At 47.0% G+C, this 19,076-nt stretch overlaps 1 protein-coding gene across 1 annotated transcript in view; it reads right to left on the bottom strand.

Annotated features, from left to right (window-relative positions):
- LOC136587231 (macrophage mannose receptor 1-like) overlaps window positions 1-19,076 on the bottom strand; it is a 327,799-nt gene that overhangs the window by 292,497 nt on the left and 16,226 nt on the right. The window contains exon 3 of the mRNA XM_066585788.1: window positions 16,216-16,331. Within this exon, the coding sequence (XP_066441885.1) occupies window positions 16,216-16,331 (116 nt within the window). The remainder of the gene's footprint in view (window positions 1-16,215; window positions 16,332-19,076) is intronic.

Raw genomic sequence — 19,076 nt, 5'->3', positions numbered from 1 at the left:
TTGCCAGTTTTATGCCTCCCCAGCCAGACTGTGCCACCACTCCCTAGTCTAGGCTGAGTAGGAGGGAGCACTGTAAAAAGATGGTGAGGGAGTACATAGCTAACCATACCAACGTCCTCTATGATCCCTCAGCTCCATACATCTATTGGGTGTCAAAGCTGGACACGTGGCCCGAACTTGCGCTGTACGCCTTGGAGGTGCTGGCCTGACCAGCCGCTAGTGTGTTATCAGAGAGGGTGTTTAGTGCTGCTGGCGGGGGGGGGGGGGGGGGATTATCACAGACAAACGTACCCGCCTGTCAACTGATAGCACCAACAAAGCCTGGAAATGTTTCAGGAGTTCGCCTATACTCTTGGTACACAAATTTTTACCAGCTTGAGGTTCAGCTATCTGACACATACACAGAATGAATTGTCCTGCTTTGGCCACTCACATTTCTTCATGGTTTATGCTGTCCTTGTAGCGATCAGAGGAACCGTTACTGATTTAATGAGACTTTCAAAGGTTCAGTGTAGACCTGTGGTGGCTACTTTTGCAACACCTCCTGCTTCAAACCAATCTTTTGTTTTAGAATGGGTTGTTGAATAGTGCTGATGCTTTGAAGTACTAGCATCCGAGTCCCCTTTATGGCCACGTTAGTGGCTCCTGAGAATTTTGTGATGGAGGTGACACGGGATTGGAATAATTTGAAGCCAACAGTCCTTTCTAGGACTACAACTCCTCTCATTGTGTGCATCATCAATTTGGCTGCCTGGGACCAGTAGTGCGCACAAAGCATTCACAAGCATCTGGGCTGTATACTGCATACTGTTACCACTTCTTTACAGTATACTGCTACTGGTATACACAGACTATATAGCAACTAACAAAACTCCTCTCATTTTTCTTTTTTTTAGTTGTCTGTGTCTGAAAGCATTTGCATAATAGGCCTAACGGTTATATAGTGCAGAACGATAGGAAACACAAGACTGTACACATTTTACACTATCTATTTTTGGCTTAAAGCGTATGCAAAATACCTTGCAGTTTGCGTAGCATTTTGACACCGTGCTTTATACAGCATGATGAAGACTAGGGGTAAGGGTCGAGGATGAGGACATGGACTTGGGCGCCTGAATGAGGTTGTGGGCAGAGGCCAAAGTCCTGGGCGGGGTGCAGCTGTGCCAGGTTTGGCCACTCCAATTTCTTCATGGTTTATGCTGTCCTTGAAGCAATCAAAGAAAACATAACTGTTTTAATGAGCCTTTAACAGTTGCACTGTAGACCTGTGGTGGCATCTTTTGTGACAGCTCCTCCTTAAAAGAAATCTTTTGTTTTAGAATGTGTTTCTGAATTGTGCAGATGGTTGGAAGTGCTAGCATAAAGCGGACTCGGATGGCCACGTGACTCCTGACAAATTTGTGACATGGTAGCATGGGCATTGGAATTCTGATCAGCACTGTATAACAAGACAACTCATTGCACACTGTCTGTTTTTGGATGTAAGCTGACGTAAAATACCCTGAGTAGTAAACAGCCGGATTGGTTTAGGCTTTATAAACGCACACATCCCTGGGGGGTCAGCGCTGGTCGGTGTGGAGAATCTGTTCCATATCTGCTGCCCAGCGTGGGGTCCTGCTTTGGCCACTCAAATTTATACATGGATCACCCGGTCCTCGTAGCGATCAAAGGAAGCGTAACTGATTTCATAAGACATTGACAATTTAACAGAGGCAGTGAAGTCCAACTAGTTTGGAAAGAACTGACTATGTGGACCCTTGACCGAAAAATATAATAAAATATAACTTTTATTAAAGAAATAACTAAAAGGAAGAACATACACACATAAATCTAGATCCAGGAAAACCCATGGAACCGATAAAAATGTATTGATACCACTGTCCATAAACAGTAATAGACCGGTCAGTCTGAGTATCGTTATGACTCAGCCATTTAGTGTATTCGGTCTCTTTGCAGAATCTGACAGGATTATCAGAATCTATTGTATACACGTCAACGTAATCAGGAGATGAAAAAGTGACATAAGTCCGACAGTTGGATGTTACATAACGTGACCCAAACTCCAGAGCTCAGGTTCGGTGATGTATACGTCGTTCACATCGAGAAAATAAGCTATGCCGGACCACTAAAAATTGTAAGCGTAACCCAACGCGTTTCTCCCACAACGTGGGTTCATCAGGGGTTTCAATACGCAAAAAATGGTACTTTACTGGTTTAATGACTCCCAGTCAGAAATCAGATAGCGGTACAAGAATAAAGAGTAGGGTACAGGTAAGAAAAATTTCTACCCTTTAAGCGAGAGAAAATTATAATTTCTCAGGGATAATAGTCCCGAGTACAGAAAGATAGAAGAATTTTAGCCGTTAAGTCAAAGAGTATCCCGAGGGCAAAATTTTTGCAATCGGGTCCCTGGATAATCAGATGGCATATTCACAGCAGCCCAGACTAGCCGCCTTTTGGATAGCCATCTGATAAATTTTCGCTCTAGACCTACAAGGAAAATTCCTAAGACCTATAATAGTCCCTCAATAGAGTGGAAAGAGGATTCAAAGACCTATATTAGTCCCTCAATAAGGTGGTCACTAAGTCAGAGCCTTAATAAGCAAAAACTGAAATCAAACAAATAAACAAAACGGCGGCATGTCAGCCCTAGTGGTGGACTGACAGCTGTGAATATGCCATCTGATTATCCAGGGACCCGATTGCAAAAATTTTGCCCTCGGGATACTCTTTGACTTAACGGCTAAAATTCTTCTATCTTTCTGTACTCGGGACTATTATCCCTGAGAAATTATAATTTTCTCTCGCTTAAAGGGTAGAAATTTTTCTTACCTGTACCCTACTCTTATTTCTACCATTGTAGTAGTAGGGTTTTCGTAGTCCTGTCAGTTAATTTATCTTATATGGCGACAATAATCTATCTAGTAATATAATCGTCACCAGTGGAAATGACAGTTCTACTCTGATTGATCCCTCTATATCCAGTGTGTCATTTATTTGACAGTGCTGGACATTTTGAGGCTTCATCAATTTTTTATTCTTGTACCACTATCCGATTTCTGACTGGGAGTTATTAAACCAGTAAAGTACCATTTTTTGCGTATTGAAACCCCTGATGAACCCACGTTGTGGGAGAAACGCGTTGGGTTACGCTTACAATTTTTAGTGGTCCGGCATAGCTTATTTTCTCGATGTGAACGACGTATACATCACCGAACCTGATCACTGGAGTTTGGGTCACGTTCTGTAACATCCAACTGTCAGACTTATGTCACTTTTTCATCTCCTGATTAGGTTGACGTGTATACAATAGATTCTGATAATCCTGTCAGATTCTGCAAAGAGACCGAATACACTAAATGGCTGAGTCATAACGATACTCAGACTGACCGGTCTATTACTGTTTATGGACAGTGGTATCAATACATTTTTATCGGTTCCATGGGTTTTCCTGGATCTAGATTTATGTGTGTATGTTCTTCCTTTTAGTTATTTCTTTAATAAAAGTTATATTTTATTATATTTTTCGGTCAAGGGTCCACATAGTCAGTTCATAAGACTTTGACAGTTTCACTGTAGACTTGTGGTGGCAACTTTTGCGACACATCCTGCTTCAAACCAACCTTTGGTTTTAGAATGCGTTGCAGAATTGTGGAGATGTGTAGAAGTACTAGCAACTGAGTCCGCTTTATGGCCACGTTTGTGGCTCATGAAATTTTGTGACGGAGGGGGCAGGGGAATGGAATTATGATTGTACATTAATTTATCAGCAATTCTCATCAGCATTGTGGGATATCACCCACAATTTGAAAGAGGGTCGCTGCCAGGCCCTGCCAACCTTCTGCAGTGTGTATCTCCGGTTTCTCCTCATCTAAGATGCACTTATAAATAGATATGAGGGTGGTGGGGCTATCAAGCGACCGTGTGGCATGAGGACAGCTGAACGCTGCACTGGGAAAAATTTGAGTACGCTGTGGACGCAGCCTCGTGTGAGGGATTGGACTGCCATGCCAGCATGTAACAGCAGAAGAGGCAGTGGTGTCACCCGCAGGCAGTGATTTTCCTTTGTTGCACCTTGTGTGGTGCTTAGCTAAAATGTGCCAGCGCGTGTGCCTTGCAGATTATGGTCTGTCCGAAGTAAATTGTTAGAGGGGTGACCCCCCCAGGCTCTTGCCCACAATTTGGCTTAACGGTGCAACCTGGGAGCCTCAGATGCATCCATGCATGCTGCCTCTGCCGTTCCTTATCAGTTTCTGTGGTGTTTCTTTTTTTTTTTAAATCCAATTTTTGTTATAGTTTTCACAAAATATACAGGGGTATCAGACATCAACATCAACAATGGCAGACGTTCCGAAGAACTAAAAGTCCCAATGAGTAACGACATTCCGAAAGGGATAGCACCGCTACAATCGTAGTATTCTCAGCTTAGTACATCTATGCGGACACTAGCTATTCGGATGCCACATATGAGAAGCTTTATCAACTCGCATCGGGTTGAACATGACAATCACCTTATCCTGTCTGCACTAAATAGAAACGAAAGAGGAGAAAGGACATACACTAAGACTCACAATAAGGGAGGGGGTGGGGAAGAGGGGGGGGAGTAGTATAGAAGCCTACCGAAGCGGGGATTTAGACGGACCATGTCTCACACCTCCCAAGACGCCGTGGATCTCACTTCTTGCCAGGGAGCCCACGTCACAATAAATTTATCATAAGTGTTATTTGACCAGCTGTGCAGTTCCTCCAAGGAGTATAAATTGTCAATTCTCTCCCTCCAGAGACCCAGCGATGGAGCCGTATTCTGAAGCCACAAATGGGGAATCAGGGATTTGGCTGTGTCTATTAGCAAGGCTACCAGTTTATTATTTTTCGGATGGAAATGTTTACCCGGCCTCCACAAAAAGACTAGGTCTGGTGTGAGGCGGACATTCGGCGCAATTTTTTCAATGACTTTCCCTACACCCGTCCAGAAGGGGACTATCACCGGGCAATCCCACCAGATATGCACGTATGAGCCTGTCTCGCTCCTGCATCTCCAACAGGATTCGTGGGGAGAGAGCTTGTGTTCAAAAAGCCATTGTGGGGTTCGATACCATCTGACTAATAATTTATAGTGAGCCTCTTGGGCCAATACACACGGAGTGAGTCCGAAGGATGTATCGAGGATCGTCCTGGTCTCCTCCTCTGAGAGCCGGATACCCAGCTCCTTCTCCCATGACGTAAGAAAGGCCGGTTTATAGGGCTGGTAGGGAGAAATAAAGGATTTGCGTATAAAAGAAATCTTTCTATGAGAGGCCTTGTTATCTGACCAGGACCTCTCAAATATAGTGAGTGGTCTGGTTGATTTGTGCTCACTGAAACATTCTTTAAAGACGCCCGATAATTGGGCCACCTCTAAAAAGGAGGGGGACTCCGTGGGAAGTAGTTTTTGAGGGATCGTCGAGGGGGCCAGGTGCGAGAGAGCTTGTAAGTTGGTAATGGAGAGCGTCCCGAGTTTGTTCCATATTGGAGCTAAAGGACGGTTTCTTTGCGGGTTCATTATTCTAGGCATAACGTTTAGAGGAGAGATAGGTGAGGGAGTCGGCGCAAGCACTGTTCTGAACTTATCCCAGACCTCGCATGGCCCTCTGAGGAGGGGGTTGAAGGTTTTAGCCCGATAATGAGCACTAGTGGGCAGCCATATGACCTCGGACAGGGGGAGGTTGCTATACCCTACCGCTAACTTGGTGAGTAGTTCATCGTCCCTTAGCCTGGAGAGGTCCCACCAGTAGCGGAGATGGGATGCACAATAGTAATCGTGAAGGTTGGGGAGGTCCACTCCCCCCTCCCTTCTCTTTTTAGTCATCAGACCATGCGCCAATCTCGGTCTTCTCTGTCTCCACACGAATGCCGAGAAGACCCCGCGTATTAGTTTGAAAAATTTTGTTGGGAGTTGAATAGGGAGCATTCTAATCTTGTAGAGTATGAGAGGGAGAATATAGGACTTTATGATGTTCTTTCTCCCTAACCAGGAGATGTAGGGGATATCATATGACTTGAGAAGTTGTTTAACCCGCGCAATGAGAGGGATAAAATTAGTGGCGTACAGGTCTTCAGCTTTTTTGGTCAGTTTAATCCCTAAATATTCTAGATGGGATGATGACCACGAGAAGGGGGAGTTACTTCTTAGCTCGTCATATTGCTTTTGTGGAATAGAGATGTTCAGCGCCGTTGATTTCGCAAAATTAATTTTGAAATTCGAGAGCACACCAAATTCCTTGAGCAGCTCAGAGAGCCTGGGGAGACTCTTCTGGGGGTCCGTGACTAGAAAGGCTATATCGTCAGCGAATGCCGCGGACGAAATCTGCTGTTCTCCCATCCGCAGATCCTTTACCCCTGGGTCCTGCCTGACTTTCAGGAGGAGGGGCTCGAGTGATAGAATAAAGAGCGAGGGTGAAAGGGGGCATCCCTGCCGAGTGCCATTTCTTATGAGGAAGGGAGGGGAGAGGATCTCATTAATTTTTAGTCTTGCATGCGGGCACGCGTAAAGCGAGAATATCGCTCGTGTAAACTGCACTGGGAGACCAAAGTGATACAGCACTCTCTCCATGTAGAGCCAGTCCACTCTATCAAAAGCCTTTTCGGCATCTGTACCTACTAGGGCGAGAGGTATCCTATGGTGTTGGGCATACCTAGCTGCATGGAGGAGTCTGATGCAGTTGCCTCTCCCCTCCCTCCCCTCACGAAGCCCGCCTGTTCCGAGTTAATCAGTCCCGGCATAAATGGCTCCAATCTTTTAGCTAACAATTTGGCCCACAACTTCACATCCAAGTTAATCAAAGATATGGGGCGATAACTACCGCATAATTCTGGGTCCTTATTATGCTTGAGAATTAGCGTGATATGGGCTTCCTGGGATTGCCGCGGCAGGGATGCCCCCCCCCCCCCCCCAGCAGGTCACTAAACAACGTTGTCAGTTTTGGTTTTAATGTAGGGAGGAAAGCTTTATAATATTGTATCGGAAGACCATCCGGACCCGGGCTTTTATTGGGAGGGCTCGAGGCTATCAGCGCCTCCACTTCCTCCTGCGTGACTTGTGTGACCAGCAGTGCAGCCTCTGAGGTATTCAGTGTCGGCATATTGAGTTGTTTAAGAAAATCATCTATATGGGCCGCGGGGTTCTCTACCGGGGGGGGGGGGGGGGGGCATTGGAGGTGTCCCGCAGGTTGTACAGATTCGAGTAGAACCTCTGAAATTCCGCTGCAATGTCCCTGGAGGAAGACAGAGTCGACCCTGAGGAGGACCTAATCGCCCGGATTTGGTTTTTTGCCCTAGCCTTTTTAATCAACGTCGACATGAGCTTGCTGCCTCTATTGCCCTGAACATATATCCTGTGTTTAAAATGCAACTGTTTTTTGTTAAATTTAGAATCAGGGCGAGCACCCACTGGCGTTTTCGCCGCGTTTCCCGCGATTTTTCCGCGCGTTTTTCGCGGCGTTTTCGCGGCTTTTCCATAAATTACCATTGACTTTCATGGGTGCATTAGGAGAAAAATAAGGACACATATGCAACTGACAGTTCCTATGTTAAAAACGCAAACGCAACGCAAAAAAAACGCCAGTGGACAGGAACACATGTTATCTCTATGCCTGTGCAGGAAAAACGCAAAACGCAAAACGCAGGTAAAAAAACGCCAGTGGGTGCTCGCCCTCAAGCAGAAGTTTCAGGTCAGCTCTTGCCGCCGCAAGCTCCGCCATGTTGTGTTTCGCCTGAGAGAGTTTCACAGTCAATTCCAGTCTGGCTATCTGCGAAAGCTTCTCATCAATAGCTTTTTGATTCCTTTTCTTAATACGAGAGCCCAGGGCTATAAATAGGCCTCACATATAAGCTTTGTGGGCTTCCCAAACCAGAGGAGACTCTGAGCCCTCCGTTGAATTGATACGGAAATATTCTTCTAGAAGTTTTGTTAAGTACTCTCTATCCTCTATTTGATCCAGGAGTGAAGTATTCAGTGACCATCTCCATTCCCTGGCAACTGGTTGGGGAAGGCGTAACGATGTATGCACCGGGGCGTGATCGGAAATCGTCATTGTGTCAATATTCGAACCGGTCAGGGACGGAAGTAGGGAGGAGGAGACCAGGACGTAATCCAGCCTCTGGAATGTGGAGTGCACAGAGGAGAAAAAGGAAAAATCTTTCGTGGTAGGGTGTAGAGTGCGCCAAGTGTCTATCAAACCTAGTTCCTGAAGCCGTTTGCCCAGTTTTTTCAGTTTACCTTGAGATATATGTGAGCGGCCTGAGGAGGCGTCTAAGGTGGGATTGAGAGTAACGTTTAGGTCTCCCGCTAAAATAATCTGACCCTCACTGAAGTGTTTTAGAATCTCCAGCTGCTTGAGCAGCCATGGAATCTGTTCTGTGTTTGGAGTATACAAGTTGGCTAGGGTTAGCTTTGTGTTGTTCAGGATGCCCTTAACGAACAGGACTCTGCCCTCATCGTCCCTAAACCGAGCCTCCTCGACAAAATTAATTGTTCTGTGAAGGAAAATAGAGACCCCCTTCGAGGCCGACGAGGGATGAGTGCAGTGAAATGCCTTAGGGAAAGATTTCCCTGGGAGGGAAAAGGATTTGTCTCCTTTATAGTGGGTCTCCTGGAGGAAGAGAATTTTTGTGTCGTACCTCCTCAGTAGCAGCTCAAGGCTGTGGCGTTTGGAGGGTGAGTTACGTCCTCTGGCGTTGAAGGAAGTGAGACGCAGTCCATTCATCGTGAAAACTCTGTCCTAAATATGAGAAAAAGCACAAGTGAGTAAACAATACAGAAATGGTAGTTGCAAAGAGAGAGGAGCCTCCGTTGGGGCTCTCCCTCGCGGTACCCAGACTTGGTGGCGGGGGGTAAGGCGTGGGAGGAGGGGAGGATAAAACGAGCAGGAAAGAAGGATACAAGTAGGTGGGTATAGACGTAGAACTATTAGGCAAAGAAACAAGAAAAATTCGCTGCAGCAGAGCTTTTGCTGGCAGAGAAAACCTTATTTGAGTGTGCCTCGGGGGGGGGGGGGGGGGGTCCGTTGACACCCTACCTAGGGCCCACCCTTGGGGCAGTCTACTGAGATCCCACAGAGCAAACGGCTCTAACGGGAGGTCAGAGATTTAGTTACGGCCTGGACAATACAGGCACCCACTAGCCCTCTAAAAGGGAAACAGAGATTAGGACATGAAAGCAGAAAGAGAAGAGAGAAAAGAAAAACTGAGGGGCAAAAAAGCCCTAAATACTTGCATCAATAATGGTTAACATTCAACCGAAAAAACCCAGCTCAAAGCACTCGTCTTATTCATCGGCTTGGGTCATATGTTATGAAGAGTTCAAGACCCGGACACGAAGAGTCAGGCAGACGGAAAAACGCCCGATCCTCCAGCTTCACCGAAAACGCTCCACGACATGCCGAAGCTCCTCAAATCTCCAGCCCTGTAATAAGACACGCTGAAGGAGCAGAAAATTAGAGGGAGAGAACTGGTACGGGCAGTCTGTCGAAGGACTCTCCCCAGAGCCACTCACGGTTAGGTAACTCGAGGGAAGCGCCCGCCGGTTAGATGCAACATCTGGAGGCACCACAGGGGAACTCGCTCCCCGGATTAAGAACTTCACGAGTCCTGCTTGGGCTTCTTCTTTTTCCCTTTCGGGGATTTTGCGCTGCCTGCCAGCAGCCAGTCCCCTGGGTTCTCCAGAGGCAAAAACTGAGGGAGTTCTGGAAGTGGTTGCCAATTAGACAGTTCGATTGGGTCTATTTCCAGGAGGTTCCACAGCTCACGCATCTCTTCTTGGGTACGTATGTTAACCCTCTTGCCCTTGATGGTCGTACTGATGCCAAATGGGAACAGCCATGCATAGCGGATCTCTCGGGCTTTCAGGACTTCCAGCAATGGTCGCAGTGCACGGCGCTTTGCTAGGGTAGAGGGCGCCAATTCCTGGAAGATCGAAACAGGCGCCAATTCAAATCTCAGGTCTTTGTAGGATCTGGCCGCTCTTAGAACCGCGACTGCATCAGGGAACGCCAATAATTTACATATAACATCCCTGGGCGGTTCGGTGGGACCCGGCGGTGGTCTAAGGGCCCGGTGGATCCTTTCAATGCAGATGTTAGACGATCTCTCCTCCCCCAACAAGGTGGCAAAAATAACTTTGGCGACTTTATCAAGGCATTCATTTGCATAAGACTTGGGAATACCTTTAAAGCGAAGATTATTGCGCCTGTTTCTGTTTTCTAAATCTTCCTGAAGCAAGAGAGTTCTATTTAAATACAGGTGCTGCTCCCTTAAGGCTTGTTCAATTTGCAGGGAGTGAGAAGTTATGGCCGCAGAAGAGGACTCGAGATCTTCCACCCTGTGCCCCAGCTGTTTGAATTCCTCCTTTATCTCTGCTAAGTCCGAGCTAATGGGGCGTAGGGCTTGTGTAATCAGGTTCTTCATGAAGCCCCTGGAGACAGACTCACCATCTTCCTCCTCCGAGAGCTGCTCTTCTTCTTCCTCCTGGCAGAGAGTGGGAGCGAGCGCTCGTGCAGGCGCCATCTTTGCTGGGGGCCGCGGGGAGCGAGCAGGACGGTCTCTGAAGAATCCCCGCATGTCAGCATGCGTTTTGGACGGGCGAGGGGTGCCCTGCAGGTCAGTGCTCCTCTCCTTGCCTGTCTTGCCCATCTCTCTTTCGGCTGATCGTTGCTGTGAGGAGCTATGGGTGCCCGTTGATGGGAGCGCGGCTTTCAAGCAGCCATTACGCTCGGCGTCCAGGCTCCGCCCTTTCTGTGGTGTTTCTGATGTTTTCTGGTGATTTACACAACATCTGCTATGTGGAGCATGGGTAACCTTGAAAAATGCTTGAGTCTCCCATTGACTTCAATGGGGTTCATTACTCGAAACGAGCTCTCGAGCATTACGAAAAGTTCGACTCGAGCAACAAGCACTGGAGCTTTTTGGTGCTCGCTCATCTCTAATTAACATGCTATGAAAAAAATGTATAATGATAGAATAGCTGCCCTCAATTCATAGTAAATATCACTTTACTTGGAGCATAACAAGCCCCCTCCTTACTACATGGCTATGAGTAATGACCAAAGGTAATTGTTGGCCAGCTTACATGTTATATGTAGAAATACTAGTTTTTATCACTCACCTCCTTCCTTGGTCTCTCACAACTCACAGCATCTCCCACTTACAAGGATGGCAATACTCTATATCTAGTCTTCCTCTGTCTCTGCTCCCCACTTCACTAATTCCCGTCATCCACTCTCGGACCATAACCTCCTCTCTTTCTCTGTCAAGCTTCCTAGAATCTCCCCAGACCCTCCTACCTACCATACATACAGGAACCTTCAGGCTGTTCACACCGAAAACTTTTCAGAGTCCCTACAGTCTTCTCTGCCTCTATCTCTCTCCTCTCCTGCCCCAACCTGGCTGCCGCTCATTACAACACCACTCACACATGCCTTGGATGAAGCGACTCCCACCGTGACCCAAGGCACTGATGCAGACCGTGACAACCCTGGCTCACACCTGAAATGCGCTTCATCCTGCAGTGTTTTAGGTGTGCTGAATGGCTGTGGAGAAAGTCGCACTAGTCCACAGACTTTCTCCACTTCAAATTTGCGCTCAGAACCTACAACCTAGGCCTCCAGCATGCCAAACAAGTCTACTTCACCTCCCACATCTCCTCACTATCTCACAACCCTAAAAGACTCTGATACTTTTCACTCCCTTCTCAGCCCTAAACTGCAGCCCCCAGTGATGGATCTCAGTGCCGAAGAGGTGGCTGCTTATTCCAAAAAGAAAATTGACAATATCTGGCAGGAAATAACCTCCCACTTATAGACTAGTTCTTTTTTTTTTTTTTTTTTAAATCAGTGTTTATTGATTTTTATTATACATAACATGCAAAGACATTCAGGATAATACAATGGGGACTCCGTGATAGATGGAGAAGTATTGTAGCAAGTCCATCAGCCCCAACCACGTGGGGGATGGATATATTGAGTGGGGAGGTCCCAACAGTAGGTATGCAATGTCAACATAAACAAGAACAACCTTGGCCGCATAGAGGACCAAAATGGTCTCAGGGCCAGTAGACAAAGATAATGAAAACCAAGCGAGACAGAAAGCCCTTATCTAGCAACTTATCGGGCAGGGCCAACAAGGCTGAGAAAGTTGGGGGGGGGGGAAGGAGGGAGGAGAGGGGAGGAAACACGGGGGGAGGAAGGGAAGAGAAGGGAGGGGGGGGCAGTCGTGGACCGCATCTCTCACCTCTGGGTGCCAATCTGGGGGTTGGGCTCGTGTGCACCTGCTGGAGAAAGGAGAGCCCCAGTGGAAGTAGCTCCACACAGGTAGGAGGTAGATAGTCTCAGGCTCACTGCAACAAGGCTGGGTCGTCGTCGGCTCCGCGTCCGATCATCACACGAAACAAATTAAGTGACGTCTCTTCGGATGCTCTGCCAGGGCTCCCAAATTTTTAGAAATTTATCATGGGTTCCTCCTGACCAGCCTGAAAGCTCCTCCAAATTAGCCAGGAGGTCTACTCGGGCCCTCCATAATGCTATCGTGGGGGGTTCCCTCTGCTTCCACAACAGCGGTATAAGAGCCTTGGCTGCGTCTAGCAGTAGGGCAACCAGTCTGTGTTTTAATGGGTGGAAGGCGGGGGAAGGTATCCACAGGAGAACCACATCAGGGGAGAGGACTAAGTTGGGAGACATTTTTTTCAGTTCCCTCCCGACGTCTCTCCAGAAGGGGGCTATCTTAGGGCATTCCCACCAAATGTGAAGGAAAGAGCCAGCGGATTCCTCACATCTCCAGCATTTGTCATGCGCTACTAGTTTGTGGTTGTATAGCCACTGCGGGGTCCTGTACCACCTTGCCAGGAGCTTGTAATGAGACTCCTGGGCGGTGACACAGGGAGAGAGCCCAAACACCGTCTTTAAGATGAGCTTGGACTCGCTTGGGGATAAAGAGATGCGGAGCTCCTTCTCCCACGAGATGAGGAAAGAGGGTTTCGAAGTCACTGGGGGGAGATGAACCTCTTACGAATAAGTGATATTTTCCTTGGAGAGGGTAAAGGGCATCCAATCATGTTTTCGAAGGGGGTGAGCGGTCGTTTAGGACCCTTAGCACGTGGGTGGAAACCAACTAGGGGAGAGAGAGGTCTGGCAGGAGTTCCTCTAGTGAGGAGAGGGGTGCTCTGTGGGCTGATGCAAGGACATCCTGGAAATTAAAACTGGTGAGGGTTCTCCAAACCCCTGCAGAGCAAGAGTCTAGAGGGAGATTCATGAATTTATAGAGCGCAGATAAGGGAGTACAAGGAGAAGGTGCTGGTGCTAGGGACTCCCTCAATGTGAGCCAGCCCTCTTAGGAGGGGGTTGTTTCTTCGATCTTTACGATTACTCTTCTCAGGGAACCATAGGTCCTCAATGAGGGATGGGCCATTAGCACCCCTTGCCAGGTGTTGGACCAGGTGATCCTTATTTGGGAAAGTCAGTTCCAACCAATGGTTTAATTGGGTGGCGATATAGAATTCACGGGGGCATGGCAGGTCCACTCCTGCCTCAGTGCGCCTCTTGACCAGCAGACAGTGGGCAAGTCTCGGTCTCCTTCCCGCCCACAGATATCTTGAGAAGACCGTACGTAGCATTTTGAATAAGCTGGACGGGACAAAGATCGGAAGCAGTCTAATTTTGTATAGGATAATAGGGATAACGTACGATTTTAAGATGTTTTTACGGCCCAGCCATGAGATAAAGGGTAGGTCATATGAGCGTAGCAAGTTCTTAATCTTTGGGATCAGGGGAGGGAAGTTGATCGAGTACAGATCTTCTGCTTTTTTTGTAAGCTTTATGCCTAGGAAGTCTATGGCCGAGTCAGATCACGTGAATGGTGAATTGTTTTTAATAGCATTGAAGCGATTAAGAGGAATAGAAATGTTTAAAGCGATGGATTTGGTAAGGTTGATTTTGAAGTTGGAGAGGGTACCGTATAGCTCCAGGAGGGCGACAAGTCGGGGGAGGCCTTCTTCGGGGTTTGTGATAAGGAAGATAATATCATCGGCATATGCCGCGGCTGAGAGGGTTTCGTTTCCTACTCTCTATCCCTGAATTTGGGAATCTAGTCTAACTTTTTGGAGAAAAGGCTCCAAGGCAAGTATGAAAAGGGAGGGGGAAAGGGGGCACCCCTGCCTAGTACCGTTCCTTATGTTGAACGGCGGGGAGAGAGAATTGTTAACTTTAAGCCTTTTGGGGCATCTAATATAGAGAGAAGATTGCTGCAACAAATTTTGGAGGGAAGTTAAACTGCAATAAGACCATTTCCATGTAAAGCCAGTTGACGCGGTCAAACGCTTTTTCGGCATCTGTGCCTACTAGAGCGAGGGGAACTTTGCGGATTTGGGAGTATCTTGTTGCATGCAGAAGCCTCAGGGAGTTGTCCCTGCCCTCTCTCCCCATGAACAAAACCAGTTTGGTCGGGGTTAACAAGCTTTATGATATGTTTTTCGAGACGCTTAGTTAGTATCTTAGCCCATAGCTTCATATCAAAATTTATCAACGATATGGGGCGATAGCTCCCACTGGACTCAGGGTCTTTGTTTTCTTTGTATACTAGAGTGATATGAGCTTCCTGTGTACTTATAGACTAGTTCTGACCACAGTCTCATCAGTACTGCATCTAGCTCCTGCTCACTCTCTGCACTTAGACCAACGACAGAGGAAGACGACTCCAGATTGATTTCCTCTGCTCACCCTACCACCTGCGTTAGCAACCCTCTCCCCTCACACCTCCTCCGATCCCTCTCCCTGGTTGTCATCACCCACTTCACCACTTTTTTCAACCTCTCTCTGACCTCTGGCATTTTTCCTACCTCATTCAAACATGTTATCATGTCCCCGCTGCTAAAGAAACCAACTCTTAACTCGACTGATGCTGCCAACTACTGACCTAGAATGTCTGGTTTACTCACACCTTATAAGCTATCTATCAGAGAACTCTCTTCTTGACCCCCTACAGTCTGGCTTACACCCTCTACACTCGACAGAAATCGCCCTGACTAAAGTGTCAAATGACCTCCTAACGGCCAAATCGAAGGGTGACTGCTCCCTACTGATCCCCTCGATCTCTCTGCAGCATTTGACACTGTTGACCACCAACTCCACCTCAGTATTCTTCGCTCCATTGGACTAAAGGACAGCCTTCTCTCCTGGTTCTCCTGCTACCTATCTGACCACTCCTTTAGTGTCTCCTTTGCAGGCTCCACATCTCCTCTTCCCCTTGTTGTTGAGGTCTTTCAGGGCTCAGTCCTCTGCCAACCCCACCCCCCTCTTCTCCATCTACACATCCCCTATTGGACAAAGCATCGGGAGTTTGGGCTTTCAATACCACCTCTACGCTGATGACACCCAGTTAAACACCTCCTCCCATGACATCATAACAACATTCTTCCAGAATGCCACCGACGGTCTGTCCGCTGTCTCTAAAATTATGTCCTCTCTCTTCCTAAAACTGAACCTTTTAAAAACTGACCTACTCACGTTTCCACCCTCTATTAACCGACCTCATCCTGACATCTCCATCTCAGTGTGTGGCACCACTATAACTCCCAGACAGCACGCCAGGTGTCTTGGGGGTTATACTCGACTCCAATCTCTCCTTTACCCCCTACCTCCAATCTCTCACCTGAACGTATTATGTGCATCTAAAGAACATTGCAAGAATCTACCCCTATCTCACCATGGACATGCTAAAAAAGCTCACTGTTGCCCTCATCCACTCTCAGATCAATTACTGCAACTCGCTGCTGATCGTCCTTCCCCGCACCAGACTCTACCCTCTCCAATCCATCCTGAATGTGGCAGCCAGGCTCATCTTCCTGTCCAGATGCTACTCGGATGCCTCTGCCCTGTGCCGGTCACTGCACTGGCTGCCCGTCAAATATAGAATTCAATTAAAACTCACTACCTTCATCCACAAAGCTCTCCACGGCACCGTGCCGCCCTGTTTTGTAAGAGCGGCAGAATATGTTGGCGCTACATTTCTATGTGTTTGTTTGTAAGCCCGGTCTAACCGAGTTTTTTTTTTTTTTTTTTATTAATAAAAGTTATATTTTATAAGTCACAAAAGAATCAACCCAGTGGAACGTTCTTATAAGAAATGATTGATTCTTCTGCCACAATGAAAACTAGGCGCTATATAAATAAAGCTTATTATTATTATTACCTGTCATCAACAGTCAGCAGGAAGGCTCCATTCTGATTACATGTGTTGTTCGCTTCTGCAAATGTCCCAAGTGATTTACCTATTAGATAGCAGTAGTAGCCACGTCTCCTCCAACCCTGGCGATGCATAAAGGGACAATAAATCAGGTTAGTAACATTTGATGACCTTGTGTTTTAATTCAACTGCTTATGAATAGGAATTACTGAATGCAGGGAAAACCCCTCGGACTGTGAATTTCCTCTGCAGTAAGTGTGTATGTAACAAAGGGGGAAGACCATGTGGCTGCTCTGGGACCATGGAGAAAGGGGCCCAGGAATGATTGACTCCACCCTCTTTTCTACTTGGTGCTGGGATCCAATATAGGACATCACTTCTACAGAAGAACTGAATTGTTTGAAAATAAGAATATTGGAAAATGTATTAAGGGTTATGGGAAGGAAGTGGAGCGGAAAACAAACACCAGACCCCCCTGTCCTGGGTGAGAAGCATTTAGCACCTAAATAAGGGGGCCATTTTTATTTCTGCTATGAAAACCCCTCTTTTTTATGTATGCCACTACTTTGCAACACATTATGTAAGAGGGGGTTTCCCTTACGTCACCCGTGTACTGTGAGTTCAGATGGAAGTTTTGATGAAATACTCAAGTAATTGAAAAGGCCCTGCCCCATGCCCGGGGTATATAAGGGCATTACTACTACACCACTGTAACGCAACAAATGAACTTACTGTAGGTATGGCCGAAGGCCTAAACTTTGTCACAGTGACGCCACACTCTAGTTGGACACTCCGGATGATGATGACGCAGAAATAACAGAGACCAGTCCAGTTTAGTTTAGCAATCTGAGAGTGAGCAGATTTACTAACTTTGGAACTTTGCAACAATGGGTTAACTCTACAATCCTTAGAAAACGTATTTATAACAGATATTCAAGAATGCAGTAATATTGATTTGATGATACTCTAACTTCAACGCTCTCTTATATTCCTGAAGATTTGATTTAATAGACAATTTCCTCAGTATTGAATTCAGATGAACAATTGCGTTGGATTAAACTGTAGGATTTGATGAAGCAGAGAGACAAGTGGCTGTATGGCTAATCCTGGCTATAACTCATTGTTAGATGAAGATGGACCTCTGAAAGGATCTTCTGTGTTCTCTGCTGTAGATGTCAAGGGAGCGGGTTAGATCACCCCACTGTACCTTGGGAGACGATAACTGGTGGAATACTCCTCTTCGCCAACTATGGAGACTGCAATCTCTCCTCACTCACTCCTGACTGGGTCTGCCTAACTGCTCTGTGTCTCTTCCTTTTATAGCCTCTCTCTTAACCGCACTCTTGCATAGGGGCTTGTTTATCTCCTTCCCACCCTTGGGCTCTGCACCAGTAAGATTAAACCTAACTGTCAGCCAATGAGAGGCCAGCTGACATCAAGATTGAGCTCTATGCTTAGAGCAGAAGGGGAGACACAAGGTCTCTCCCATAGACGGCACCTTCTGGATCCAAGGACGGCATCCAGACAGGTGAGACAGGACAAGTGTACCGTGAGTGTTCTGTAGTACCCGTTGGGCTACTACACCACTATGTGTTTTTCTTTCTGTCCTGGGAGGGGGAAGGACAGATAGTTGTAGCTAGACACCATTCTACATGTTCCCTGCTAGTTAGGATCAAGAGCCTCAACTTCCCCTGTTCCTCATGTTCGCTACAACACAGCAGTACCCCAGAACACTGCATATAATCATAGCACAAGCAATGGAGTCTGGCAAATGCTGTCTTCTAACAGCGGCTGCCATAGCAGTGACTTTCTGTCTGCAATATGGTAAACACCATCTTGGTTGAGGCTGAAGACCATTCCAGAGGTTGTGTGTGACACAGAATCATAGAATGGTAGACTTAGGGCTCCTACCCACTAGGGATAGATTTTTCTGCAATGCACGACTGAGTGAAGACGCCTGATAATGAAACCAATGGCTCTCTTCATCCTTACACTCAGAACTGTTTAAAGCTAGGCACAAACCTAGAGATATGATGTTGGTAGAAGATCACAAACAAGTTAAATATTAGAGATGAGCGAACGTACTCGTCCGAGCTTGATGCTCGGGCGAATATTAGGGTGCTCGGGATGCTCGTTATTCGTAACGAGTACCACGCGATGTTCGGGTTACTTTAACTTTCTTCCCTGAGAAATTTGCGCACTTTTCTGGCCAATAGAAAGACAGGGAAGGCATTACAACTTCCCCCTGCAACGTTCAAGCCCTATACCACCCCCCTGCTGTGAGTGGCTGGGGAGATTAGGTGTCACCCGAGTATTGAAATCTGCCCCTCCCGCGGCTCGCTATGGATGCATTCTGACATTAGTTCAGGGAAAGCGCTATTGTGTTGAAGCTGCTATAGGGAGTGTGTTAGGAGTATTTTAGGTTTCAAGAACCCCAACGGTCCTTCTTAAGGCCATAAATCTTCTCTATATGCGCTCAATGGGGCCGGCGGCAGCAGCGCCGACCCCATTGAGAACATATAGAAGACAAATCCTTCTTCTCTGCCACAGCTGTAACAGCTGTGGCAGAGATGAACGATGTTTGCCCATTGAATTCAATGGAACCGGCAATACAGCAGGTTCCACTGAATGCAATGGGCTGCCGGCGATCGCAGGATGAATGGTCGGGAAGGGGTTAAATATATAACCCCCTTCCCTGCAATTCATCCAGAAATGTGTTACAATAAAAATATATACCGGCGTATAAGACGACCCCCCAACTGTCACCTTATACGCCGGCAATACAGTGGAGCAAAGAATAAAAATCATTACTCACTTCTTCAGACGATCTGCGGCGCTCCTGCAGGCTGTCACTCCCTCCTGGTGTT

The sequence above is a fragment of the Eleutherodactylus coqui genome, chromosome 12, assembly GCF_035609145.1.
Source record: "Eleutherodactylus coqui strain aEleCoq1 chromosome 12, aEleCoq1.hap1, whole genome shotgun sequence".
Lineage (NCBI taxonomy): Eukaryota > Metazoa > Chordata > Amphibia > Anura > Eleutherodactylidae > Eleutherodactylus > Eleutherodactylus coqui.
Note: the sequence above shows the minus strand (reverse complement) of the source record. Positions and strands in the feature narration are given on the sequence as shown.